Consider the following 25,704-nt stretch of genomic DNA (forward strand, 5'->3'; position numbering starts at 1 on the left):
GCAAAGGGTGGCTACTTTGAAGAATCTGAAGTATAAAATATATTTACATTTGTTTAACAGTTTTTTGGTTACTGTGTTATTTCATAGTTCTGATGTCTTCACTATTAATTCTACAATGTAGAAAATAGTAAAAATAAAGAAAAACCCTAGAATGAGTAGGTGTCCAAACTTTTGACTGGTACTGTATATATACACACACAATTGAACAATATTTGCTGCTTTATCTGGCCTGAAAACTTTTCAATACTTCAGAACAAAGACGGGTCAGAGAAAACTATTTTAGGATGTAATTTAGAGCCGCTCTAATACTATTGTTAGGCAGAGAGAAAATCATACATTAAATCACACAAGAAAACAGAACTTTGGGGAATCTGTTTGTATTTTCCTTCTATAAAACAAGACATTTACAACTGAAGTCACATCCATATAAATTACAACAGCAAACACAATATATTTTAAATACAGATATCCTCTCTTAATTTCTTTGCTCACTTGACCAATAAAGGAACAGACAATATAAATGTCCCTTATATTCACTTGCAGTCCGGTGCATTGAAATAGTGGCCATAAATGTAATATTGCCTACGTTGGGGAACAAATCTACCTACCTTATTTTTACAATCTAACTTCGGGCTGGGAAATCTCAAAATATACACCATTTTATCAACCTACTATCCATACAGTTCACTACCTTTGACCAAGAGCCAAATAGGGTGTAATTAGAGACGCTGACGATAACTCAAGTCTTAACTTTTAAACAGCATTCCCTCTTGGGTCTCCTTTACATCATGACCACTGATAGGCAATTTGAATAAACAGGTTCCCACCATGTTATTACTAAAGACGTGTCAATTCCAAGACCAGGGTTGCCTTAGCATGATCAAGCCCAATTCACCCTACCAATGGCTAGAACTGGACTCTGCATGCCCTACTGCCCTCTACTGGCTGAGAATACTCAATGCTTTGCTCCAGTCTGTATATCCCTGTTGACTGGATGGCTGTGTGCAAACAATGTCTCCCTTGTACTTTAATGATATATGGGTAGACTCACAATGATATCAGTGCCATCTGAAATATATCTCACCCTCAGGACTAAAATATGAGATCTGAAAATTGTTCTCGCTACAACTTCACATCCCTAGTTGTAAATACAGCTTTACTCCCCAGGTGGGGACAATAATTTCTGTCACTCACACAATCTTCAAAGGCAGAACACAAGGCGTTCTCTCGTGACGCTGCTATATAACACTGCAAGATCAAAAACAAGGTATGACGGTAACAGAGGCATTTAACAGTGTGGCAACATCATATGAAATTGAAAGAAAATGAAAAGTCCATTGTGCAATTCATTTGTTTTCATATACAAAGTCGAACAACAAATAAAGTGTTCAAATAAGAGGGGAAAAGGCCTCACAGGTACTGTACATGAAAACAAGAACCTAGTAGGTAAGTATGTGCTCCACAGTGAAGTACCTTCCTCTCCTTAAACACTTCCACTCAACTGGATCTTCTAAAGTTCTTTGATCTCTGCCAAAAATTCTTAACCCACTACTGGCCTAAATGTGTGGTGAATGAAAAACTGGTGATGTGTGACTCAAGTTCCATCACATTCTACTACTACTAAAGGTCCATCACAGTCATTTCCTTGTGGACCATCCTCCCAGACAAATCACTCCCGTTTAACACGGGAAAAGAGGTATGAGATGAGGTAAATACGCATAAAACATGAGAACACACATGACATCATACATACCATAATCAACCCCCCTTCTACACGTTTTTCTTTTATTCTTCTGTCAGCCACTTTCTGAGAATCAGTTCTTGAACTGAGAACCCCCAATCACACTTCAAATTCACAAGAACAGTACAGGGAATTAAAAACACAATACAACTGATAAATCCTGTATGCAATATGTATGTGTGTCCATGTATGAAAAGTCCTTCCTGGTTGTGATGTAGGGGCGCAGGACTGGGGTTTTATAGGACTCGTGGATTCTCCTTGACTGTCAGTGTCTGTTCCCAGTCACACCCCCTCCACTTCCTGCCTAACCTAATGTTGCAGGCATAGAAAGATGCCTGAGCAGAGTTCCCACTTCCGTCAGGTTGAAAATACTGTATCCCTGACAACCGGATGTTAGCATTTCTGGCGACTCTGCATAGGCTATTTCATGCCATACCCAAAGTTTGACCATAGCTCCATTCCACACCATGAGCTGGAAAACACACACACTAAGGAAACCATATAGTGATAGTGATCAAACCATTACATTGCTGATCCCCACAGCTCACCATCTGCTCCCAAAACCGATAGTTAACATCATACTCTCCCAAAATCAATAGGAAACATCATCCTTTCCCAGTCAACATCCTCCTTTACCAGAGTTGACATCATCTCCCAGATTTGACATCATCCTTTCCGAGAGTTGACATCATCCTTTCCCAGTCAACATCATCCTTTCTTAGTTGACATAATTCTCTCCCAGATTCGACATCTGAGCTGACATAATCCTCCCGAAGATATCCTCACCCGAAGTCGATATTCAATATCATCCTCTCCCAGAGTAAACATCCTCGTTTGGATTGACTTGCTGAAGCAGTGTCCAGTTGACAGAATTCATTCCAGAGGGTGAAAAAGAGCAAGAGAGGCATGAAATGCGATCTAATCTAAAGGTTTTGACTGTGACTGAGTGATTGGTATGTACCCTTGCAATGTAATGTATGTTACAGTTCGATGATAGACACTTCCCATCACATCAAGGATCACTAGACATCTCCCACTCATGAGATTTTCTGTCTGAAAGCAATGCAAATTATAGAATATATTCACATTGAATGCATAGATCGCAGGTCGGTAATATGCCTTACATGTTGCATACGAATGAAATGCATGGTTTATGACCTACAAACCAGTATGAGTTATATTGGTGAGGCAGAGGCCATGTATATATGAGCAATGAGCAAAGTCCAAGGGGGCTGGGCTGTATGTACCAGGTCCAATAATCCCTGTAGCCAAACTATAGGACGAGAGGGTTGTTAGTTATTGAGGAAGCTGTCCAAAGGCCAGTTGCACAATGGAAATTAATGAAGGTCAAATGTAGATATCGGGTTCACATAAACAAGGATAGTGAGGTGTGGTTACACAGTCAGGGGGCTTTTATAGTGTGGCCAAGCTGTGCTAGGTGGCAGCACAATGGAGAAGTCCAAAGTGAAGGCAGAATTATCTGTCTGTTGTTTTTGGTCTAACTTCTCCAATCCCTTCTTCTTGGCAGCTGGGTATCAGTGTTCTAGGGAGTGGAGGCAGCAGCGATGGGGGCGGATCTGGATTGGAGTGGGTGGAGCCTGCAGGTGGTATTAGCACTCGAGGGGCAGAAGGAAGCTCCGTCTGCAGTCCACAGCCTTGGGGCTAGGTGGCTGGGCTCGCTTCCTGCGGAGCTCCTCGCGGCCCAAGGAGCCACTCAGCCGTTGGTACGCAGCCTTGTATTTCTTATCAAACGCAGCTAAAAGACAGAAAGTGGTGTAAGCAATAAGCCTGGTTGGTTTGAAACTATACTGAAGTTCTTGTATTCCAACTGTGTTTGAAGTGTCTTAAAGAGGCTGCTTACCAACGTGATCTCTACCCATGGCAGCCAGCGTGAGGAAGAGCATCTCTCTGTACAGACTCCTGGACACACAACACAAAGTACTATCGATCACAATTGTGCAATCATATAACGAAAACAGTGCCTTGAGAAAATACAGTATCATACCCCTTGACTTATTCCACATTGTTGTGTTACACCCTGAATTCAAAATTGATTAAATATATTTTTTTCTCACCCATTTACACACAATGCCCCAAAATGACAAAGTAAAAACATGTTTAGACATTTAATTGAAAATGAAATATCTCATTTACATAAGTATTCATACCCCTGAGTCAATACTTTCAAGACGCACTTTTGGCAGCAATTACAGCTGTGAGTCTTTTTGGGTAAGTCTCTAAGAGCTTTCCACACCTGGATTGTGCAACATTTGCCCATTATTCTTTTCAAAACTCTTCAAAATCTGTCAAGTTTGTTGTTGATCATTGCTAGACAACCATTTTCAGGTCTTGCCATAGATTTCAAGTAGATTTAAGTCAAAACTGTAACTCGGACACTCAGGAACATTCACTGTCTTCTTGGTAAGCAACTCCAGTGTAGATTTGACCTTGTGCTTTAGGTTATTATCCTGCTGGTGAAAAGCAGACAATCAGGTATTCCTCTGTGCTTAGCTCTATTCTGTTTCTTTTTCATCCTGAAAAACTCCCCAGTCCTTAATGATTACAAGCATTCCCATATCATGATGCAGCCACCACTACGCCTGAAAATATGGAGAGTGGTACTCAAGTAATGTGTTGTATTGGATTTTCCCCAAACCTAACACTTTGTATTCAATACAAAAAGTGAATTGCTTTGCCACATTCTTTGCAGTATTACTTTAATGCCTTGTTGCAAACAGGATGCATGTTTTGGAATATTTTTATTATGTACAGGCTTCCTTTTCATTCTGTCAATTAGGTTAGTATTGCACACTAACTACAATGTTGTTGATCCATTCTTATTGTTGTCCTATCACAGCCATTAAACTCTGTAACTGTTTGGCCTCATAGGGAAATCCCTGAGCGGTTTCCTTTCTCTCCGACAACCGAGTTAGGAACGACGCCTGCATCTTTGTAGTGACTGGGTTTATTGATACACCATCCAAATTGTAATTAATAACTTCATCAAGGATATTCAATGTCGTAATTTTTTTTACCCATCTACCAATAGGTGCCCTTCTTTGCGAGGCATTGCAAAACCTCCCTGGTCTTCGTGGTTGAATCTGTGTTTGAAAATCACTGCTCAACTGAGGGACCTTACAGATAATCTCAGTACCCGACACATACAATTAAGTACTAAAAATCATGTTAAACACTATTCATGAAACTTGTGACTTGTTAAGCAATTTTTTACTCATTAACTATATAAAATGCAACATGCAATAAAAATGTAACATGCAATAGTTACAGTTCATATAAGGAAATCAGTAAATTTAAATAAATAAATTAGGTCCTAATCTATAGATTTCACATGACTGGGCAGGGGCGCCTCTGCCCGCCTCTAATCAGAATGAGTTTTTCCCCCACAAAAGGGATATCAGTCAAAAATACTCCTCAGAAGTCGGGTGTGGAGGTCCTGGGCAGGCGTGGTTACATGTGGTCTGCGGTTGTGAGGCCGGTTGGACGTACTGCCAAATTCTCTAAAATGATGTTGAATTGAATTTTTATAAGCTTTTAGAGCTTATAGTAGAGAAATTAACATCAAATTCTCTAGTAACAATGGAAATTCCTGCAGTCAACCAATTGCGCATCTGTGGCATTGTGTTGTGTGACAACGGCACATTTTATAGTGGCCATTTATTGTCCCGGGCACAAGGTGCACCTGTGTAGTTATTATGCTGTTTAATCTGCTTATTGATATGTCACACCTGTCAGGTGGATAGAGGAGACATGCTCACTAACAGGGACGTAAACAAATTTGTGTACAACATTTTAGAGAAATTTGCTTTAGTGCGTATGTAACATTTCTGGGATGTTTTATTTCAGCTAATGAAACATGGGACTAACACTTTACATGCATTTATATATTTTTTCAGTATATTTAGGCTTGCCATAACAAAGGGGTTTATTACTTATTGACTGAAGACATTTCAGCTTTTCATTTTTAATTAATGAATGTGTAGGCCAGTGACAATTATAATTTTTTTAATCCATTTTAAATTCCGAGTGTAACAACAAAATGTGAAAAAAGTCAAGGGGTGTGAATACTTTCTGAAGGCACTATTACTTACACAAACAAAAAATGCTATCAACAATTGATGATTCAGAGGCAATTTCCTGCACTCACCTTTGTATCTTGGGTGTGCCTGGTTGCTTGGCAATGGTTTCCAGGAAGAGAGTGATTCCCTTGTGTACCTCGTTCATGCCGACCCAGCGCAGCACTTCCTCCAGGAAGGCCAGGGTGAAGGGGTGGTTGTGCCTCCGCCAGCTGTGGTTCCGCATGGGTACGCCACCTGAGTGAGTGAGAGAGTGAGAGCGAGAGAGAGCGAGAGATGTAATTCATGAAAGGATCTGAACCTGTGTCATCTGACTATTTCCAAGTGAATAACGTGTTTATCTTACTGTGTATCCTCCACAGGATGTAGAGGGGGGGCCAGTAGTCTGTGTCAGGGGTCAGTGTGTCCCACAGCAGCCTCACCCTCACTGCTGAGTTCTCTGAAGTCTGACACACAGATAGGAGCTCAACATTAGTATGAGGACATTATGTATTGTAATATACTAATGCTAATAATTAATCACTAGGCCCCAAGAAAAGCATGGGAGTGGAGTTACCTGTGCTAGTTGGTTGGCCAGCGGTGAGGAGCGAACCAGCTGCAGCAGATTGCTGGGCAGGCCCAGGCGATGGAAGTACCAAACCATGTTCCAGAAGATGATAGAGTGGCTGTCCAGGAGCTGGCCCTGCGACAGCACCGCCTCACCCTCGTTCTCCAGCAGGCTCTCAAGCTCCTTGCGCAGCACCAATGGGCTCAGGTAGGCCACCGTCACCTGGGGCGACCCGCCCACCGATGATCCCTGGAGTCAATAACACGTTAACTGTGGGTATAGCTAGACTGAATATTTCCCAGAAGCCAACAGATAAAGATGACAAATAAACCAGTGTTGGTAGAGTACCATGGTAGCGCTGCTGCTTTCAGAATAACTGCTGGTCTCAGAGCTGGAGTCCTCACTCACACCGTTGTGACCCAGGATGGCCTCCAGGTCACCAGGGGACTTGGCTGCGCTATCCACCTCCTCGTCCATGTTCCAATTGGTACGTTCCAGGCTGTGGTGAGCGTTTTGTTTAAAAAAAAATGTCTAAAGTTCATTCAGTTTAAGACTCATACAGTCCTCACCATGCATCATACAGTCCCCACCATACAATCCTCACCATACATTACACAGTCCTCACCATACATTACACAGTCCTCACCATACATTACACAGTCCTCGCCATATGTATTTAGTCAGTAAAACCGTAGCTTCACTTTCCAAATGCATATGGTGAGAACTGCACATGGCCCTGAATAGACAGATTGAATAAGAATAGGAGTCAAAATGAAGGGCAGTCAAAAGTAGTGCACTATATAGGGAATAGGGTGCCATTTGAGACACACTTAAATGTTAGGGTGATGAGAGGAGTAGTCCTACCTGCTGACAGGTCCTAGGTCACAGATCTCAGCGTTGAGAAGGGGGACGAAGGTGGTCGAGCAGAAGGGACAGCTGGAGTTGAGGTTGGAGTCGTCAGACGTCCACCCGGCCATTATCTCCTCATCATAGACCAGGGAGTTACAGCTCCGACACAGGGAGCAGCTCGACATCAACACCTCTAGTCCTGCTCCCTCTTGGTTGGTGTCCCAGGACTTGCGGAGAGGAAAGGCCAAATTGGTGGTTTCAGGGAGGTCGACGTCACTCCCCACCGACAGAGAACTCTACAGAGGGAAAGGATGGAGAAACATTAAGCACGTTTTGACAGGTTTGATAACTCTCCCTACATCTGCAAATGCATTTTACCACAGTAAACTAAATAATTTGGGCAATACAGTAGAGTAAGACTATAAGCTACAACAACCCACATGTTGTCCCCTCACCTCAGAGGTAGCAGTGTAGAGCCTCTCCTTAGCCTTCAGCAGGCTCTCAGCCACCTGGGCTTTTCGGGACGGCCTCTGTTCCGACACCCTGCGCACCGGCCCGTTTTCACCCCCCGAGCGCCGAGCGTCTACACTTGCGGCCCGCCGCCCCGAGACTCGATGGCGAGTAGGTGTGAGCAGCTGCTGTAGTTTCCCTGCCAGGCTTCCCCGACTCTGCGGTGACACATTATTGTAGTTCTCGTCCACGGCCTTGCGGCTCACGGTGTCTCTCGGCCCAGGTGGCCTACATTGAGAACAGAGGAATGGGAGACATACTCTTATAGTATATCTGAGTGATATTCAAACTGTAATCCAAAAACATACCAGAACATATCAGTCCCAGCTTCTCCACCCCCTCACCTGCCATCTCTCTCCCCAGGCTGGCAGCTGCAGTTGGGGTCAGAGACGGTCGTCTCGGCACAGTCTTTGTAGAAGGTGGACAGGCACACCTGGTCGCGGCGCACCAGGACACCACCAGGGGGAAAGGGAGAAGGGGTGGAGGTGTCTCGTGGCCCCACAGGGGGCTTACGGGAGGCAGGATTGCTGCAGCCATTGGCACCTGGGTTCCGGAGCACCGCCTTCATTGAGAGCTTAGACTCTGTGGGGTGGAAATTGTTAGGAGGGTGGTTCCCAAACATTAGACACAGTTGTTTGATGAGAGTGTTATGTTACATTAAACCTTAAATCAAATCCCATTTTATTTCTCATATGCGGCAATAACAACAGGAGTAGACCTTACCGGGAAATGTTTCTCACAAGCCCTTACCCAACAATGCAGTTAAAGAAATAGAGTTAAGAAAATATCTACTAAATAAAGTGAAAATACTGGGGGTACCGGTACCGAGACAATGTGTGGAGGTATAGGTTAGTCAGTAATTTGTACATGTAGGTACTGGTAAAGTGACTATGCGTTGATAATAAATAGTGAGTAGCAGCAGTGTAAAAATGGAAATAGTCCGGGTGGCCATTTTATTAATTGTTCAGCAGTCTTATGGCTTGGGGGTAGAAGCTGTTAAGGAGCCTTTTGGACCTAGACTTGGCACTCCGGTACCACTTGCCGTGTGGTAGCAGAGAGAACAGTCTATGACTTAGGTCACCGGAGTCTGACCATTTTTTGGGCTTTCCTCTGACACTGCCTAGTGGCAGTGTCGATGGCAGAAAGTTTGGCCCCATTGATGCCCTGGGTCACATGCTCTACCCTCTGTAGCGCCTTCCGGTCGGATTCCGAGCAGTTGCCATACCAGGCGGTGATGCAACCGGTCAGGATGCTCTGGATGGTGCAGCTGTAAAACTTTTGGCCAAATCTTTTCAGTCTCCTTAGGGGGAAAAGGTGTTGTTGTGCCCTCTTCACAACTGTCTTGGTGTGATTCGACCATGATAGTTTGTTGGCGATGTGGACACCAATGAACTTGAAACTCTACCCGCTCCACTACAGCCCCAGCGATGTCAATGGAGGCGTGTTCGGCCCTCCTTTTCCTATAGTCCACGATCAGCTTCTTTGTCTTGCTCACGTTGAGGGAGCAACTCACGGCTGGGTTTCCCTTTGTAGTCCGTAACAGTTTGCAAGCCCTGCCACATCCGACGAGCGTCAGAGCTGGTGTAGTAGGATTCAATCTAAGTCCTGTATTGACGCTTTGCCTGTTTGATGGTTCGTCTGAGGGCATAGCAAGATTTATTATAAGCGTCCGGATGAGTGTCCTGCTCCTTGAAGGCGGCAGCATTTAACTCGGTGCAAATGTTGCTTGTAATCCATGGCTTCTGGTTGGGATATGTACGTACGGTCACTGTTGGGACGACGTCGGCAATGCACTTATTGATGAAACCGGTGACTGAGTTGGTGTACTCCTCAATGCCATATAATATTCCAATGACCGTGCTATTTCTATAAAATAGATATCCGTCACTCACTGTCTGTTGAGCCTCTCATGCTGTTCAGGCTGTTGCTCTTCACCATAGACCCCGTCAGCGATTCGTGGCTGGAGCTTTCACTCAGGCCGCTCCAGCTGGACTGACGAATCAGGTTAGATTGTGGGCGGGACCGTTGGTTACTGTCCATTGTATCTTTTTAAAAAGACAAAACACGTTTCACCTCTATGTTTTAACATATATAATGATTTGAATTAAAACCATTAAAAAGGCCACTCTAAAACCAATGACTATTTATTGTTATAAACAATAGTAAAAAACAAATAACATGTAAATATGTCCTGACCTGTCCGCGAGCGTACTGAACCACTCTTCAGCCGTTGTTTGATTGGCTGTCTGAACTGCGCCACGGCCATCAGAACGTTACGCAACTTGGCCCAGCGCAGACGGCCACCCTGATTGGTGGAGGGCCACTTGCTCTCCAGCACTGCCTGAGGAGAGAGGGCCGAGCCAGAGGTGAGTCAATATGGAGAGAAAAAAGACAACACTTCAGATGGGATCACAGACGGGATTCAACTCTATTTTTAATTGAAGTAAATAATGTCTCACCTTGTTGTAGTATGCATAGGTGATGGTGTTGGGTGTGATCCCAGCTTTCTTCATCTCCAGAAGTACCCTAACAGCGAGCACAGGCTGCCCGTACTGCCCACACAGCTGCATCAGGATCCTGTAACACACCTCATCTGGTAGTACCACCTTCCTGGTCTCCATGTGCTTGAGCACCTCATATGCCGTTTGCAAGGCACGCACCTTGGCACTCTCCGCCCGCACAAAGGTGGGCAGGTATATGAACCACAGCCCATAGCAGTGGCCCAGCAGGCATTTGGACCACATGTCGGGCACTGCCGAGTATATCTGTGCCCGCTTCTGTGCCAGCTTAATCTCCTAAAGGAGAGAGAGGGATACAGAGGAGTTAGGTCATCCAATCTAGATTTACTAAAGCCGTAATAATGTGGTTCCTATGTGTCCTAGTAGGAGAACTTAACAACCCTGAAGGGTGCTTGGGGTATTCACTCAAAATACACAGCCGCCACTGTGCTTCCTGCTTTTAAATATTGAATGAAGGATGAAATATGAATGCTCATTAAATTCAAAATGGCACAGAAAAACAGTGAAGCATGTTTCCTCTTTAGCTGTGGAAAATTGGGTTATCATAAAGCTAACTGGGGAGTCTTGAACAGATCAAGTTGATTGATGCTAATACAAATCAAAGTTTATTTGTCACGTGCGCTGAATACAACAGGTGTAGTAGACCTTACAGTGAAATGCTTACTTACAGGCTCTAACCAACAGTGCAAAAAAAGGTATTAGGTGAACAATAGGTAAGTAAAGAAATAAAAACCAAAGTAAAAAGACAGTGAAAAATAACAGTAGCGAGGCTATATACAGGCACCGGTTAGTCAGGCTTATTGAGGTAGTATGTACATTAATGTATAGTTAAAGTGACTTTGCATATATGATAAATAAAGAGCAGCTACAGTGTAAAAGAGGGGTTGGGGGGGGGGCACACAACACAAATAGTCCTCAAAAGGTTCAACAGCTGCAACATCGAGAGCATGGTTGCATCACTACCTGGTAAGGCAATTGCTCGGCCTCCGACCACAAGGCACTACAGAAGGTAGTGTGCGTACGGCCCAGTACATCACTTGTTTTGATTTGCAGGCATGGTAATGCCCTTAATAAAATTTGAAAAATGTATATTAAACTGCGTGAGTCAGCCTCTTAATATTATTGTATAGTTGTGTTGGCTTTCAACGGGGTTGCAGTGTGTTGGGGTCTGTACCTGTTTAGTCCGTCGCGGGGCAGGGCTGCTCGGGGCACTCCCCTTGGTAGGGACACGTAGCTGGTCCTGAGGCCGGTCAAAAAGATCCATGCAGAGCACAGGGAATGTCTCATAGCTGTAAACAGACAAACACGCTGTCACTGGTCACAGCATCAGACAGAATAAAGTGCCGGGGCCCTTATTTGTGCTCATCTAGAATCAGATCAACCCTCGTATTCGTTATTATTTAAAAGACTAAACTGATCCTAGTCCCAGCCCTACTTTGAGAAGCTTAGTGAACACGAACTCTGCTATATGTAGAGCCTGTGTTACCTATAGTGAGTGGGGCACTCTGAACCGTCTGGCTCCTGGGGTTCCTCTGGGGGCATGATGAAGACCGTGTGCTCCCCACTGTGGGCCTCGTCCAGGTCTATCAGACGCACCTCCTCAGGCTTCTCCACATCCGACTGCTTACACACACCGCATATATATATATATATACACACATGCCGCAAACACAGGTCACATACACAGAAATACACAAACATTGACAACATATAGGGCAGGAATGGGATCACACACATTTCTATTAGTTGTGCAAATACAAAAAGGCTCATCCGGTTTCAGTATTAGAATCAACACACTAAAGGCTTCCATAAGATATGGTGCATCACTAAACATCCTGTAAAACAAGATGATGTGATTCTGACCTTCTGGACACACTCGTCGAAGAACTCCAGACAGGCGTGGCGATCACTGACGAAGGAGCACTCCTCGATGAACTGAGTGAACATCTGGGTCCTGGTCAGCTGGGTGTAGAACTTCTGGTGGGTGCGTTCACGAGACTTCAGGAAGCCTGCAAGAGCCAGGGAGGGGTTAACTTAAGACACACATTAAAACACTAGCTTCACAGGGGTGTTGCTTATGGACACAGTAAGTAGGTGAGGTAAAACACCCACACACACATACTCAGCTAGAATGTTATATAATATTTGTGTACATCTAAAAAAATATGAGTCACACACACAGGCAACCACCCCCTCCCACCCACACTGACCCTGCAGGTTGAAGAGGGAGCTGCAGTCGGTAGTCCTGTCTGAAGGGGCCTGGGTGATGGGCAGCAGGTAGGCGCGGTAGCCCCTGAGCAGGCAGCTCATGAAACGCAGGAAGGCCTCCTGGATCTCCAGCTCCAGCTGTTTCTGACGCCCGTAGATCAGGTCATAGTCCGTCAGCAGGAACTCCAGGGTGGCTTCCTCTTGGCCAGTGGTGTAGACTGATGGAGGGGAATGTGGGGGGGGGGGGGTTGGTTTGTGGGAGAGGGAAAGTGATGGAAATGGGGGTAGTGGTGGAGAGGCACAGAGAGAAAATGATGAAGATAAAAAACATTGGCACATAGAATTATCAAGAGTCAGATGTATTGCACCAATATGTTTTAGCTTGCTCATTTTCCAGCATCAGTCCCTAGATGGGCTTCAGAATAAGTAGGCTAGATTATGTAAAATGATTGAAAGAAGGGGGATGAGAAGAGAATGCATGTCATGCATGGTCTCCAGCCATCACTCACTTTTCTCCAGTGTCTTCATCAAGTTGGTGAGGGTATTCACCAGCATCTTGCCTTGCTTCCTTGGTAGTGATCGCCATGACAACGGCTTCTTGTCCTCTGCTCTGCAAGAGAAAACAAAACTATGGATTTCATCCTCTCAAACGTGCGTATGTTTGGTTTGTTGCTTCCTCTTCCATCAGTTGCATTCTGGTCCAGGACTTCAAGGTCAGTGTACTCACTGAAAGATGGTGTTGGTGTCCAGGTCAACACACACCACGTCAGTAGGGGGGTCATAGAGGTCAAAGTAGCTGGAGTGGACGCCCACAATGAAGGGCATGGGGGCACACAGTACGTCTGCCAGCCGCAGCGGGCACAGGGGTATGTACGGGCAGTGCCAACGCAGAGGGAACGTCATCTAGAGGGATAGAGTGCATTATTTTATTAGATTTTTAAAAATGATTTAACTAGGCAAGTCAGTTAAGAACTAATTCTTATTTACAATGACGGCCTAGGAACAATGTGTTAACTGCCTTGTTCAGGGGCAGAACAACAGATCTTTACCTTATCGGCTTGGGGATTCGATCTAGCAGCCTTTCGGTTACTGGCCCAACGCACCAATGACTAGGCTACCTGCCGTCCCCTTGGAATGAGTGTGTGTGTACGTATATGTCTTTGTATGTGTGTATGGCGGTGTGTGTGTGTAGGTTTGGCGTGTGTGTGACTCACAGATACCAGGGCCTCGCTGACGGAGGTGAGAACGTCGGGGCGGAGGGAGTGTAGCAGTAGTTTGTGCTCCGTCAGCACAGCCAGCAGCAGGACACAGGCGTTCTCAGGGCCCAGGTTCTGCAGCAGCTTCACAAAGCTGGCACCACTACAGACAGAAAAGAACAGCCTCTTTATCAATTAATTATTGTTTTAATGGATTCACTTCTATATGATAATAGAAATCCCTTAGGGGAAACTAAGGCATGGTTGGAACAATAGAGCCTAGTGCAGAAGAACGCATTCCACTACAGTTTATTGCGACTCGACCTAATGCAGATTTACTGTACTGACCTGAGCAGTAAGGGGGAGGAGACAGGCTGACAGAGGAGAAGGTTGTCATAGGGGGAGAGCTGAAATGACAAACAAACATTTTTCATTAACAAACCAACATGGTGGACAATAATCTATAGGTCTAAGGAAGAAAGTTTAGCCATGCTTCAATTTCATAGACCACCATTCACCAAATTGATATCTGTTGATTTGAAACAAGCCATTAGGAATCAAGTTTGAAAAGCCCCATGAGACTCGATTTGAGTTTTCTAGAAATCCCCAAACAACTTAAACAATCGTCTCTACTTTCTAGAGCCAGAAGGATCATTCAGTGATGTTAAATTATTGTAAATCCACAGTAAATTATCGATTGTTTTGATTGGGTGTTATTTTTACCCTGTTCATCTGCACACACTAACCAGTGAAACCATCAATTCATTAAACGCCCATTTCCTGTGGGGGAGGAAGTCAAATCTTTAGTGAGAAACACCACAATGCTACTGGTGTCAAGCTCAAATAGAACTCAAGCTGAGGTTCCGTTTGTAATGCACACAGAGCAAGATTTTGTTCTAAACTAGCACTAAAACACCTGATTCAGCTAATAATCACAGTCATGCCTTACTTGAATTAGGTGTTTTTAATGCTGCCTTCTGTATAGCCCTGAGCTAAACCAATGCTTAGCAAGGTTTTCCACTCTACCCGTCTGATGCTTTAAAGTGCTTTGATGTGTTAATAAGGAATAAAGATAACAAGGAGAATGTGAATTGAGTTAAAGACAGGTGTCCCTACCTGCACTAGGATGCGAGGTCGCTGAGGGGAGGGGAACGGGACGTTGTGCATGAAGCTGGAGATGTGCCTGGAGAGAGCAGAGTTCATGTTAATATATCAACCAAACAACCAACCATAACATGGATCAATGGCCAATAGGCTGAAGGTATGTTAGCCAGTAGATTAGCCAGTTTAGGTTTATAAAGACACATAGCTGATATTTGCCATGAAGGACCACTGACTTCTCAAGTGGCAGCACGTGGGGTCCGGAGATGGAGTATCGGTAGACGAAGGTGAGGAACTTCTGGAAGACGGTGAAGAAGGGCCAGTGGGAGAGAACACACACGCTCTTCTTCACTTGCAGGGTGCGGTTGGTGATAGGCCGCCGGTCCACCACGCTCACCAGGCCCAGACGGACGCTCTGCCGCTCCGAGAGGCACTCCCGTGGGAACGCCTCGTAGAACTGGATGGCAGCACCGTAAACCTGGGGCGGGAAGAGGAGACACGGGAGTGTTAAGAAGTAAGGATTCAGCTAACGCTAGATGCTTTGAACTGGGTAACCAGTTAGCATTTAGCAAATGCTAGATACTGTGAGAAATAGTGGAGTTACATTTTTTAAATTAAACTGTGAGCGAGTTCATACTGAAGTCATTTGCATCTCAATGTTGTTGTTTTTATAGCTTCTTGCTGCTGTCGCAGATAAAGTCTATACAGATGGCCAATTTAAAACGTGTATTTGAGGTAGGCATGCATGATATTGAATAGCTGCATTGGTAAATAACTACACACAAGTCAAGCAACAAATAGTTGGTATTTATCAACATTAGAACATTAGGGTTTGGCAATCTTCATATCTCACACTTGATATACATTTCTTTGTGAGTGTGTATTTCTGAACCTTGTCAGCCACCGTAGGTCATAGGCATTTTGTGGAATTAGAAATATTTCAGCTCATTTGGTTCTAGAATTAGATTTTTGTTGTAGCAACCATAGAATTAGCAACATACTCCTTACTGGTGGCCTCACTGGCGTGTCACTGTGATGTCATCGCTCATGATGCTGATTCCCTGATCATAATCAGATGAGTTCTGAGTTACCATAGTGATGATTACTATATCATCAAACAAAATCAATGGAACATCATATTCCAAAATTGTCAGTCTGTGAAAAATCCTTTGAAGAGACAAACTTGCTATTTCTGCAGATTTTTTCAAGCTGATATCACACATTCATTGGACCTTCTGTTCAACAAAGCAATGAATCGACGACTAAGTGTGTCCATGACCCGAAGGAGTGCAGTTTCTGATGAGAAAATTGTCAGCCGTGGGAGAGGCCGATCGAGGGCTAGATGCCACTGCCCTACTTCGGTAAACCAGCCAATATATAAGACTGTAATTATTAATAACACAGATGTTCTGTAATAAACTTTTTCAGTTTTGTTTCAAATTAATGCAAATTTGAGAATGGTCTTGGCTGAGAGTTGTTTAATTTTGTCCATACAAAGGAGAGAGAAGGCCCTGACTCTGTGACCCAAATAGTGAAACACCCTCAGAAGGCAGAGAAGGACGCAATGAATCGTGGACGGAGTGCGTCTGTCCCTCGAAGAAGGGCAAGATCTGTAAATTTAAGGAAATCATATGAAAATGTTGTTTTAATACGATAGCTAAAGCTCAGATTTCTTAATCTGATGCCATATACTAATCATTCTTGATCCATGTCATGTTCATGGTGATAAAACATGTTCTATTTTCAGCAGGACGAGAAATGTGTTTGCCGTGAGAGAGGCAAATCCAGGATCAGACGCCACTGTCCAATTTTGGTAAACCAGCCCTTCTATTCATCGGTTAATACAGTATGGAGGAACAGACATTTTCTGAAAAGTAAAAAAAAATAGAATATAATTTTTTTTTATACTAACAGTTATTTCATTGTCTTAAAAGATCCATACAAAGAGAGACAGCACTGACTCTGTGTCCCAAACAGTGGACTACTCTCAGAACGCAGAGAGGGACGTAATGACTCACGGATGGAGTGTGCCATCTATCCCTCAAAGAATAGCAAAAAATGTGAGTTAAAAAAATATGCAAAAAAGCTTTAAAAACATGCTACACTAATCTCAAATTCTTAATATCATGCCATATGCCAATCAATCTTGAACCATGTCATGTTCTTGTCATAATGATAATTGAAACGGTTTCTTTTTTCAGGAAGACGAGAAAACTGTCTGCCGTGAGAGAGGCAGATCCAGGACCAGACGTCACTGCCAAACTTCGGTAAACCAGCCCATATATTCATGTATTAACACTGGCATTTAAAAAAATTCAGATCTGTTTCAAGTGAAGGCAAATGTGAGAGTGGCCTTGGCTAAACTCTCCATATAGGCTAAGTGTTGTTCCATTTGCCCTAACACAGGAGAGAGACGGCACTGAATCTGTGAACCAAACAGTGGAACACCCACAGAAGGCAGAGGGGAATGTAATGAATCGTGGACGCAGTGTGTCTATCCGCCCAAGAAGGCCAATAACTGTGAGCAAAAACATTTACTCAGAAATATTGTCAAAACACTGCAGCCTATTGTCAGATTGTTCTGATGCCATATGCTAACCATTCTTGATCAATGTCATGGTCTTGTTTGCATGATTATATGGAAACCCTTTCTTTTTTCAGGAAGACGAGAAAACTGTCTGCCGTGACAGAGGCAGATCCAGGACCAGACGCCACTGCCAAACTTCGGTAAACACTGGCATTTTCTGATGCACTTTTCTGCTCTGTTTCAAGTGAAGGCAAATGTGAAAGTGGTCTCGGCTAAATTTCCATATAGGCTCATAGTCGTTTCATTTCATCGTAACAGATCCATACAAAGGAGAGAGATGGCACGGACTCCCAAACAGTGGAACCTGCACTGACTCCCACTGACTCCCAAACAGTAGAGCACCCTCAGAAAGCAGGGGGAGATCACATGAGGAAAAAACAGGACCTAACCCCTTTTGAACAGAAATGTAACAGAATGTTAAAGAGCGAGAGGGAGTGGTTGGAGGACAAGAGCAGTGAGATCAGAAAGAGGGAGATCCTATGGAGACCGAGAAAACTGGACGTTGGGGGAAGATACCTAGCCAAGATGGAGGGATTGCTAGAGGACATGGCTTGGCGAGTCCAGGCATTGGATTTGTTCACAGAGAAAGATGGAGAAACAAAGAGTGGTCAATCAAAGGTGAGCTTTAGTGACTATTTCAGCACTATAATGTTGATTCTACTATCCTTCTGTTGAGTAAACTATCATATTTTCAACAAATACAGTAGAAGCAGTAGTACAACTAAACATGGTTCAGTAGGTATACTAGTATTTTGTTATTGCAGTTAAACAATACTTGTCATCTTTCTTAGAAGAATGGCCAGGTCCCCTTGGTGACAGGACAGTACAAGGCAGGGGATAAGAAAACACGGCTTGAGAAAAAGGCTGAGAAGAGCAGAAAAGGAAGGCTAGGGAACAGAGAAAGGAAAAAGAAAGGGGAGGAGGGAGGGAGGTGATGGAGATGATGACGATGATTGCGCAGGGAAAGAATAAAGGGGTGGTTTGGCTTGATATAGGTCTGAGGAGGGTCTGGAAACGGTTGAAGAAAGGGGTCAGGTTCATCCTGGGCACATCCTACTATTTACTTTTCGGGAATAAACTGAGCTTTTATTAGAAAATGTTTTGCTTGTTGTCTGGATTTAATATGAATTAGGAAACTTTACTATTACCATTATGATTATCACTGTTACTGCAGGCATCATGGATGGAGTGAAGTATTTCAATGTCTGACAAATAATGGCATCTTAAGTTAGTCATTTGTTGAAATTGACTGAACCGGTGGCTTGCATATAGGAGAACCTTCCTACACAGCTTAGCACATCACCCAATGGATTCAACAGCTCAGCCACTGTGCAGTGTTAGAGTGTGTGTGAGAGGGAGGCGGGCAGGTGGACCCACCTTGTCGCCACAGGCGCTGGTGAGGACGAAGGTAGAGAAGACAGGGAGCTGGTACTTGGTGTTGAGGGGCCAGCTCTCCACCGTCACACCCATGGGCAGACAGAACATAGGCACAGACTCTGGCAGGGGGAACGACTCCACGTCCGCTTCAGGATACCGACTGATCAGACCTGGGAAACACACACACACAGAGACAGACAGTTAATAAAAGTACAATTTTGATTACTGACGACAGAGATACTTTTATTTTTGGTAGATCTTTATACTTCTAAATGTCTTTAATTATGAAAAAGTAGGTCAATATGCCTCTGTTTAGAACGTCACATATGGCGACGCAGCAGAATGAGTGCTGTGATACCATCAGAATGGAACAGTCTACACTCACCTGCTTCATAGACTAGGGCGTTGGCTTTGGCTACAGCTCTCTTGTAGCACAGGTATAAGGCTGGACCCCACTGTGGAGCCAAAACAACAAAGCACAGTGAGAGAGAGAGGGATGGAGGGAGAGCGAGAGAGATTAAGTATTAAGTTTTAAAAAATAGAGTAGAAAAACAGAGCGCTTCAAACGCACTATGCCAGTGTTGAGGTTCTTCTCCACCCGGCAGAAGGTGTGGGGGGCCACCTCCCCCTTGCTGGGCAGCAGGAGGGAGATGTCTGTGACCCCCAGGGTGTGGAGGGCCTGGGACTCTGGGGCCCGGCGGTAGGTCAGGAAGGTGCGGTGGGTGGCAGGCCCCCCGGAGCTCAGGCTGGCTGAGCGGCTGTAGGGAGTGGTCTCGATCACATTCCAGCCCTGCTTCACCACCTCTTTGCCCTCGTACAGCACCCTGGGGACCGGGGGAGGGGGCAGAGTCAGGACAATGAGTCAGTCAATGTCACTAGTTACCCAGTTCACAGAAACCAATTGCATCCCACACTTTGTCCAGAATTAATGTATCATGTGACGTGCATAGCTCTTTCATTAAATAATCAATGGGTATATATACAGACATACTTAATTTAATGATTATGGCAGTTTAGGGCTACATAGCAATAGCATACAATAAAAGCTTTGTGGTCACACGTACATGGTTACAGCATGCAGTATGTCAATAATTGCATAATGCAAGCTCAAAGCTATGTTATGCATTAGCTATAGTATGTGAACTCCAGTCGGTGAACTCCAAGAACCATGCATAGCTTTAAATTGATGTTGTGGCTAATGTCTGACTCCAGCACACAGAATAGAATGATCATTTTTTTCATCACTGCTGGAGTGTCTCACCCGAGGTCAAGGATGGGTGGCTTGTCATGCCCACGGCGGTAACACAGGTACATGTGGGGGTTGTTGATGAGTCCGGCGCTCAGCCCGGCCGGGTGGCCCCCCTGGGTCTTCTCGATGCAGGTGAAGCCCTCGGGCACCTCCTCCCCCAAGCCCCGGGCGATCACCGCCAGGTCTATGACCGGCTCCACCACCCGGCCCCCTCTCTGCTGGCCCTCTTCGTCCAGTGGGGCCGAGCCCCCCGGAGCCAGCCCTGCCACCACAAAGTAGTCCACTAGTTGGGGGCATTTCTCCTCCGTCATGCCGCCTGTCTGCCAACTTCTGTGGAGAGGGAGGGAGAGGGGGAGAAAAAGAGAAGGAGAAGTAGAGGGAGGGGGAACCAAGGTGAGATTGTGCAATCTCGTTTATGTAAACATACAACTGGCTGAACAGTTGATGAATAATGGATTTCTTCCTTCCGACAGTCTTATAGAAACATAACCTTATTATCCAGACAGACAATATTTGGTTCTCATCATTGGCAGTAGATCAACAACCAGGACAGTGATAACATTATCACTGCATGTGGATGCACACACAGTCCCACACACAAATATTTATTTTTGACTCAAAGGCCTTTAGTCATTCTCATTTCATACAGATCTGACCAGTCTGAGAGGTCAACAATAAGCTGCTGAGTTCTGCTGAGAGGGGAGATCCCACCAATTACCACTCACCCATTAGTTTATTTCAGTATACATGGCAACTAAAAGTTGGATTTCATATGCATCAGGAAATACAACAAGAAAACAAAACAATAAATTTGATACGGTTGCCAAATCAAGAAAGTTCAGAAGTCATGGATGGGATCCGGCTTGTTGTTGCACTTCGGATGGTCAGCGGAAGTCTGTAGCCTCAGCAGCATAGAGCATTATGCTGGTCATTTATGAACATTTGAACATCTTGGCCATGTTCTGTTATAATCTCCACCCGGCACAGCCAGAAGAGGACTGGCCACCCCACATAGCCTGGTTCTTCTCTAGGTTTCTTCCTAGGTTTTGGCCTTTCTAGGGAGTTTTTCCTAGCCACCGTGCTTCTACACCTGCATTGCTTGCTGTTTGGGGTTTTAGGCTGGGTTTCTGTACAGCACTTTGAGATATCAGCTGATGTACGAAGGGCTATATAAATAAATTTGATTTGATTTGATAGAGCACACCCCTCAACTTCCTCTCCGTCGGTTGGGCTTCGTAGATAAGCCTAACCCTTTGTAGATGCCACTCCTGCCACTGGCGCACAGGCTCACCATACATTTTGTGCCAGTCAGAGTAGTGGACAACCTTCACTACTGCAAGCCATCTCTGCTAATGCAGTCCTATTTGCTTCTGCAGTGTTGCGGTATTCAAAGCTAGCTATTTAAAGCTAGCTAGCTAGTTAACATTGATCGTTTGGTAAACCAAACCAACCAACCAACCGATACGTCAAATCTAATTAAAAACTGATTTAAAAAACTAAAAGCGATTTATCAAATTATTAGAAACAAAGGGGCCATTCACATGAATGTAACTTTCCCCTCTGGGTTCCCTCTCCAATCATTTCAGAGGGAGCATTAGTCTAGAACAGCATTTATACAGGATGGATAGGCCATCCTCACAGAGCGGATGAGTCGTTAAGTCACGACTGCAGGAAGACAGGACAGTTTGTTGTGTTTTTATTTCCACTGTTTTTATTTCACCTTTATTTAACCAGGTAGGCTAGTTGAGAAGAAGTTCTCATTTACAACTGCGACCAGACCAAGATAAAGCATAGCAGTGTGAACAGACAACAACACAGAGTTACACATGGAGTAAACAATAAACAAAAAAAGTCAATAACACAGTAGAAAATAAAAAAAACGAGTCTATATACATTGTGTGCAAAAGTCATGAGGAGGTAGGCGAATAATTACAATTTAGCAGATTAACACTGGAGTGATACATGATCAGATGGTCATGTGCAGGTAGAGATACTGGTGTGCAAAAGAGCAGAAAAGTAAATAAGTAAAAACAGTATGGGGATGAGGTAGGTCAATTGGGTGGGCTATTTTCCGATGGACTATGTACAGCTGCAGCGATCAGTTAGCTGCTCAGATAGATGTTTAAAGTTGGTGAGGGAGATAAGTCTCTAACTGTGCTTAGTTACAAAATGAATGTGTGATTAAACTAAAAGTGCACTGAGCGTGGAGGGGAGAGTTGGAGGGCATAAAAATAGGATGCTGTTGTGTCACAGTCAGTAGAAACTGTACCAGTAAACCCCTCTTATGTAACCTAGGCACTCCCCCTCTCTCTTTCGCTCTCTGCAACCAGCCCAATGTTTTTCTCTTGTTCTTTCTAGTCGTAATAGGCTTGGGATGACTGGGGGTTTGCTTTGCGCTGTCAATCTGTTGCTCTCTGATAAAGCACTGATAGAACTGCTTTTCAGGAATTCCCAGAACGAGAGAGCAGAGTCATTAGAATGAACAGAGATTAGGCTAACGAAAGTTGTAGCCTGCTACCAAGTACGCTTGAGACTAGTAGCCTACTGTAGTTAGCACATCTAACGTGTAAGAGTACTTACTATACATGCCTAGAGAGTGAGAGAATGACTAAAAGGGCCTTGAAAAAGTGAGAGTAGAGGAAATCGATGCAGGTTGGGCTCCAAAGGTTAACTGGCAAACAGGAAGTGGCCACTGGCAGCCTGTTTCCTGTTATATTCCAAGAGTTCATCAGTAGCTTCCTAGTGACACTGGAGCACGGTGACACTTCTTCAGGGGGGAAATTATGACAGGACACAGGAGGTGGTAATATACAGTGATGACAAAATGACCATTTTTTGTTGTTTAACTATACTCCAGCACTTTGGGTTTTAAATTATTAAATTAATACAATAACTATGAGGTTAAAGTGCAGACTGTCAGCTTTAATTTGAGGGTATTTTCATCCATATCGGGTGAACTGTTTACAACTGTTTGTACATAGTTGCCCCATTTTAGGGGATCAAAAGTATTGAGACAAATTCATTTATATGTGTATTAAAGTAGTCAAAAGTTTAGTATTTGGTCCCATAGTCATAGCACACAATGATTATATCAAGCTTGTGACTCTAGATATTTGATGGATGTATTTGCTGTTTGTTTTGGTTGTGTTTCAGATCATTTTGTGCCCAATAGAAATGAAATGTTAAATAATGTAATGTGTCATTTTGGAGTCACTTTTATTGTAAATAAGAATAGAACATATTTCTGAACACTTCTACATTAATGTGGATGCTAGCATGATTACGGACAATCCTGAATGAATTGTGAATAATGTTGAGACAGAAAGTTAGATGGATCTGTTAGGCCCTAAGGCCTACTATGGTACTATAATAAAAGGGTGTTGCCCTGCTGGGAACTTATCAAGGACACTGAACCTCAGGGTTTTCCAGAAATTGCTGATGTAGGCTAATAATTGTTGGTTCCCTTTTCATAATACCCTACGTATATGGGAACGTGCACTGTCTCTCTCTGACACACACGCTTGCGCTCGCGAATGTACACACAAACACACGCACTGGAAAACCCCTTTTGACTACTGAATTGCCCCAATGTCCAACATGTCTTAATATTGGTCACAATCATTGCAACTGTAAGTCATTTCAATATCCTTGTCAACATAACTGAGAAATGAATTCATTAAAACTGTCAGTGGTTTGTGCGAGAGAGAGAGAGCGAGCTCTGGAACTAGAGCGCCCACATCCTGACAAGAGGCTTTTGAAGTCCCATTCGTATGAAACCCAGTGCATCATAGATATAGAATTGAATACGCCATATTTAGACAAGCAACAAGAGAGCAGTAAAGGTCTTATTCCCCAGAATGATGACGTGTCTGACAGTGCCCTTCAGCCTGGAAGCAGTGGACCACCACCACCATGATCACACGAGCTGAATGTGAAGTATTGGACCATGGCCTACTATGGCACAGGAGAAGTGGAGCTAAGAAGAGGGGTTGTTTTAGTCTGTCATTCTGCTAGTTCTTTCCTCCCTGGCACTTCATTGATAAATCAGACTGATCAGTGATAAATCAGACCAAGTGCAGACATCAAGGACTAGAGTTATGCATCCCTGCTTGGTGGAACTAATGTCAAGAGTTTCTGACTCATAACTCATAAATAACATCCACAGAAATGACATAAGATTCAAACAAGTTGAGCACATGAATTCAGGTCGCTACCCACTTCTCCATCTAGTCGTACTGCATCTTGAACTTATCAGCCAGCCTCTCCCTCTGGCTGTTTTTCCAGATAATAATTTACTGATGTGATTATTCAGTGGGGTGATACAATACTTAAACATAGAAAACAAAGTGTGTTGTGCGCTGCCTGAGGGTTCATCAAGAATTCATTGAGAAACAGTGGCTTACGCAATTTGTCAAAATAGGCTAGCTAATGCTCAGAAACAAAACTCAATTGAAAGCCTTCCAGCCACTCACATCATACCTCAACCTCCTCAGAACAGTAGCTTCAAACAAGCAGGAAATAAAGAGAGCCACAAGATATTTAAAACAGGTTGTGGGTTTGGTTCTTCTTTTAATTCACCTGCTTTTGTTGAGCACCAGCCAGGAAAGGCTTGAATATATATTTCCACAAGATTATAAACCTCTAATGCAAGCTGCTGAGGAATGAGTCATCTCAATGAATATTTGAGGAAAGGAGAGATTCCCTACCTTACGTAGGTTAAATCCCCATATCAGTCAAATATAGCAGTTACTTATAGCTCACTGTGTATGTGTGTGTGAATTACAGAGTAGCCTTGCCTCCAACGGATTGAGAAGAGTTATTTCTGCGCCAGTGGAGTGACAACACTCAACCCGCGCCCCCACATCTCTCCAGGTGTGAGCTTGTGATAAGAACACCCCAAACGGACAAGGAGAGCTCTGTTCAGGCTTGGCAGCTAGAAATCCTGCCCCCGAACTGGCAGACTGGCCCTCTCACTCTTCCTATACAGCAGGTTCTCAAACTCCTGACATGTTTGAGAATGTGTGAAATTGTGTGTGTGAAGAGGGGCTACACGCATCATTTCACACGTCAACATTCCTTCATGGATTTGTCAATAACACCCTCGAAAGTACTGATTTTTACTTTGTGTTATGCAATAGCTGGGGCAACATTTTGACATTACAAAATTGTGGAGATCTTTAAAAAAAAAGGAATCCCTGATAATTTCAAATACTCACCACAGCACTCACAAAATGTATTTTAAATACAGCAGAAATGTACAGTGCTAACAGCTGTTACAAATACTTCTATCTTGCAACTTAATGCAAAACATTCTTCCTCAAAATATGCTTGCCAGATGATTTACCTGTCTAAACAATGCTTAAGATAAAGTTGTTAGGGATGAATGCTGTCCAGAGGCAGTGCCTTTGTGCTTGTCAGAATGCTGCTGCCCATAGCTGGCCTTCAACCAGAGCCACAGCTAGTGACAGAGGAGGTATTCAGGGTCGCTCTTCCCAGCGAGATTATGCTGGAAGTCAGCGACGGGGAGAGAGATGCCTGGTAGCTGGTACAACCACGCCCACACCAATTCAGGGGCATCACCACAATACCACCCTAAAATGGAGGCCCGGACGGCCCACAATGCTCCTTTTGTGTGCACGGGGCAAGCACGTGATGATGTTAAGAGGGGAAATACATTCACACACACACAGTGAACAGAGTGAGGCCCAGAGGGGAGTACTGCACCA

General features: G+C 44.1%; 1 protein-coding gene across 2 annotated transcripts in view; it reads right to left on the reverse strand.

The window, feature by feature from the left end:
* Window positions 1–361: 361 nt before the first annotated feature.
* The window catches only part of LOC110513430 (DENN domain-containing protein 4B), a 35,903-nt gene continuing 10,560 nt past the window's right edge, over window positions 362–25,704 (reverse strand). Inside the window, exons 2-27 of one of the 2 annotated variants that reach the window (XM_021593278.2) lie at window positions 19,991–20,308; window positions 19,301–19,553; window positions 19,115–19,184; window positions 18,730–18,899; window positions 15,002–15,243; window positions 14,781–14,847; window positions 14,013–14,071; window positions 13,683–13,827; window positions 13,196–13,371; window positions 12,978–13,078; window positions 12,471–12,686; window positions 12,124–12,269; window positions 11,747–11,880; window positions 11,435–11,549; window positions 10,201–10,536; window positions 9,938–10,082; window positions 9,634–9,786; window positions 8,086–8,323; window positions 7,687–7,969; window positions 7,247–7,527; window positions 6,731–6,881; window positions 6,392–6,631; window positions 6,182–6,281; window positions 5,907–6,072; window positions 3,603–3,661; window positions 362–3,497 (exon numbers count right to left, since the gene is read on the reverse strand). In XM_021593278.2, coding sequence (XP_021448953.2) covers window positions 3,352–3,497; window positions 3,603–3,661; window positions 5,907–6,072; window positions 6,182–6,281; window positions 6,392–6,631; window positions 6,731–6,881; window positions 7,247–7,527; window positions 7,687–7,969; window positions 8,086–8,323; window positions 9,634–9,786; window positions 9,938–10,082; window positions 10,201–10,536; window positions 11,435–11,549; window positions 11,747–11,880; window positions 12,124–12,269; window positions 12,471–12,686; window positions 12,978–13,078; window positions 13,196–13,371; window positions 13,683–13,827; window positions 14,013–14,071; window positions 14,781–14,847; window positions 15,002–15,243; window positions 18,730–18,899; window positions 19,115–19,184; window positions 19,301–19,553; window positions 19,991–20,289 — 4,491 coding nt within the window. In that variant the 5' untranslated portion in view covers window positions 20,290–20,308 and the 3' untranslated portion in view covers window positions 362–3,351. Of the gene's footprint in view, window positions 3,498–3,602; window positions 3,662–5,906; window positions 6,073–6,181; window positions 6,282–6,391; window positions 6,632–6,730; window positions 6,882–7,246; window positions 7,528–7,686; window positions 7,970–8,085; window positions 8,324–9,633; window positions 9,787–9,937; window positions 10,083–10,200; window positions 10,537–11,434; window positions 11,550–11,746; window positions 11,884–12,123; window positions 12,270–12,470; window positions 12,687–12,977; window positions 13,079–13,195; window positions 13,372–13,682; window positions 13,828–14,012; window positions 14,072–14,780; window positions 14,848–15,001; window positions 15,244–18,729; window positions 18,900–19,114; window positions 19,185–19,300; window positions 19,554–19,990; window positions 20,309–25,704 lie in introns of both variants that reach the window. The other variant, XM_021593273.2, reaches the window with a different exon arrangement.

The sequence above is a fragment of the Oncorhynchus mykiss genome, chromosome 3 (genome assembly GCF_013265735.2).
Source record: "Oncorhynchus mykiss isolate Arlee chromosome 3, USDA_OmykA_1.1, whole genome shotgun sequence".
In the NCBI taxonomy this organism is placed as follows: Eukaryota; Metazoa; Chordata; class Actinopteri; order Salmoniformes; family Salmonidae; genus Oncorhynchus; species Oncorhynchus mykiss.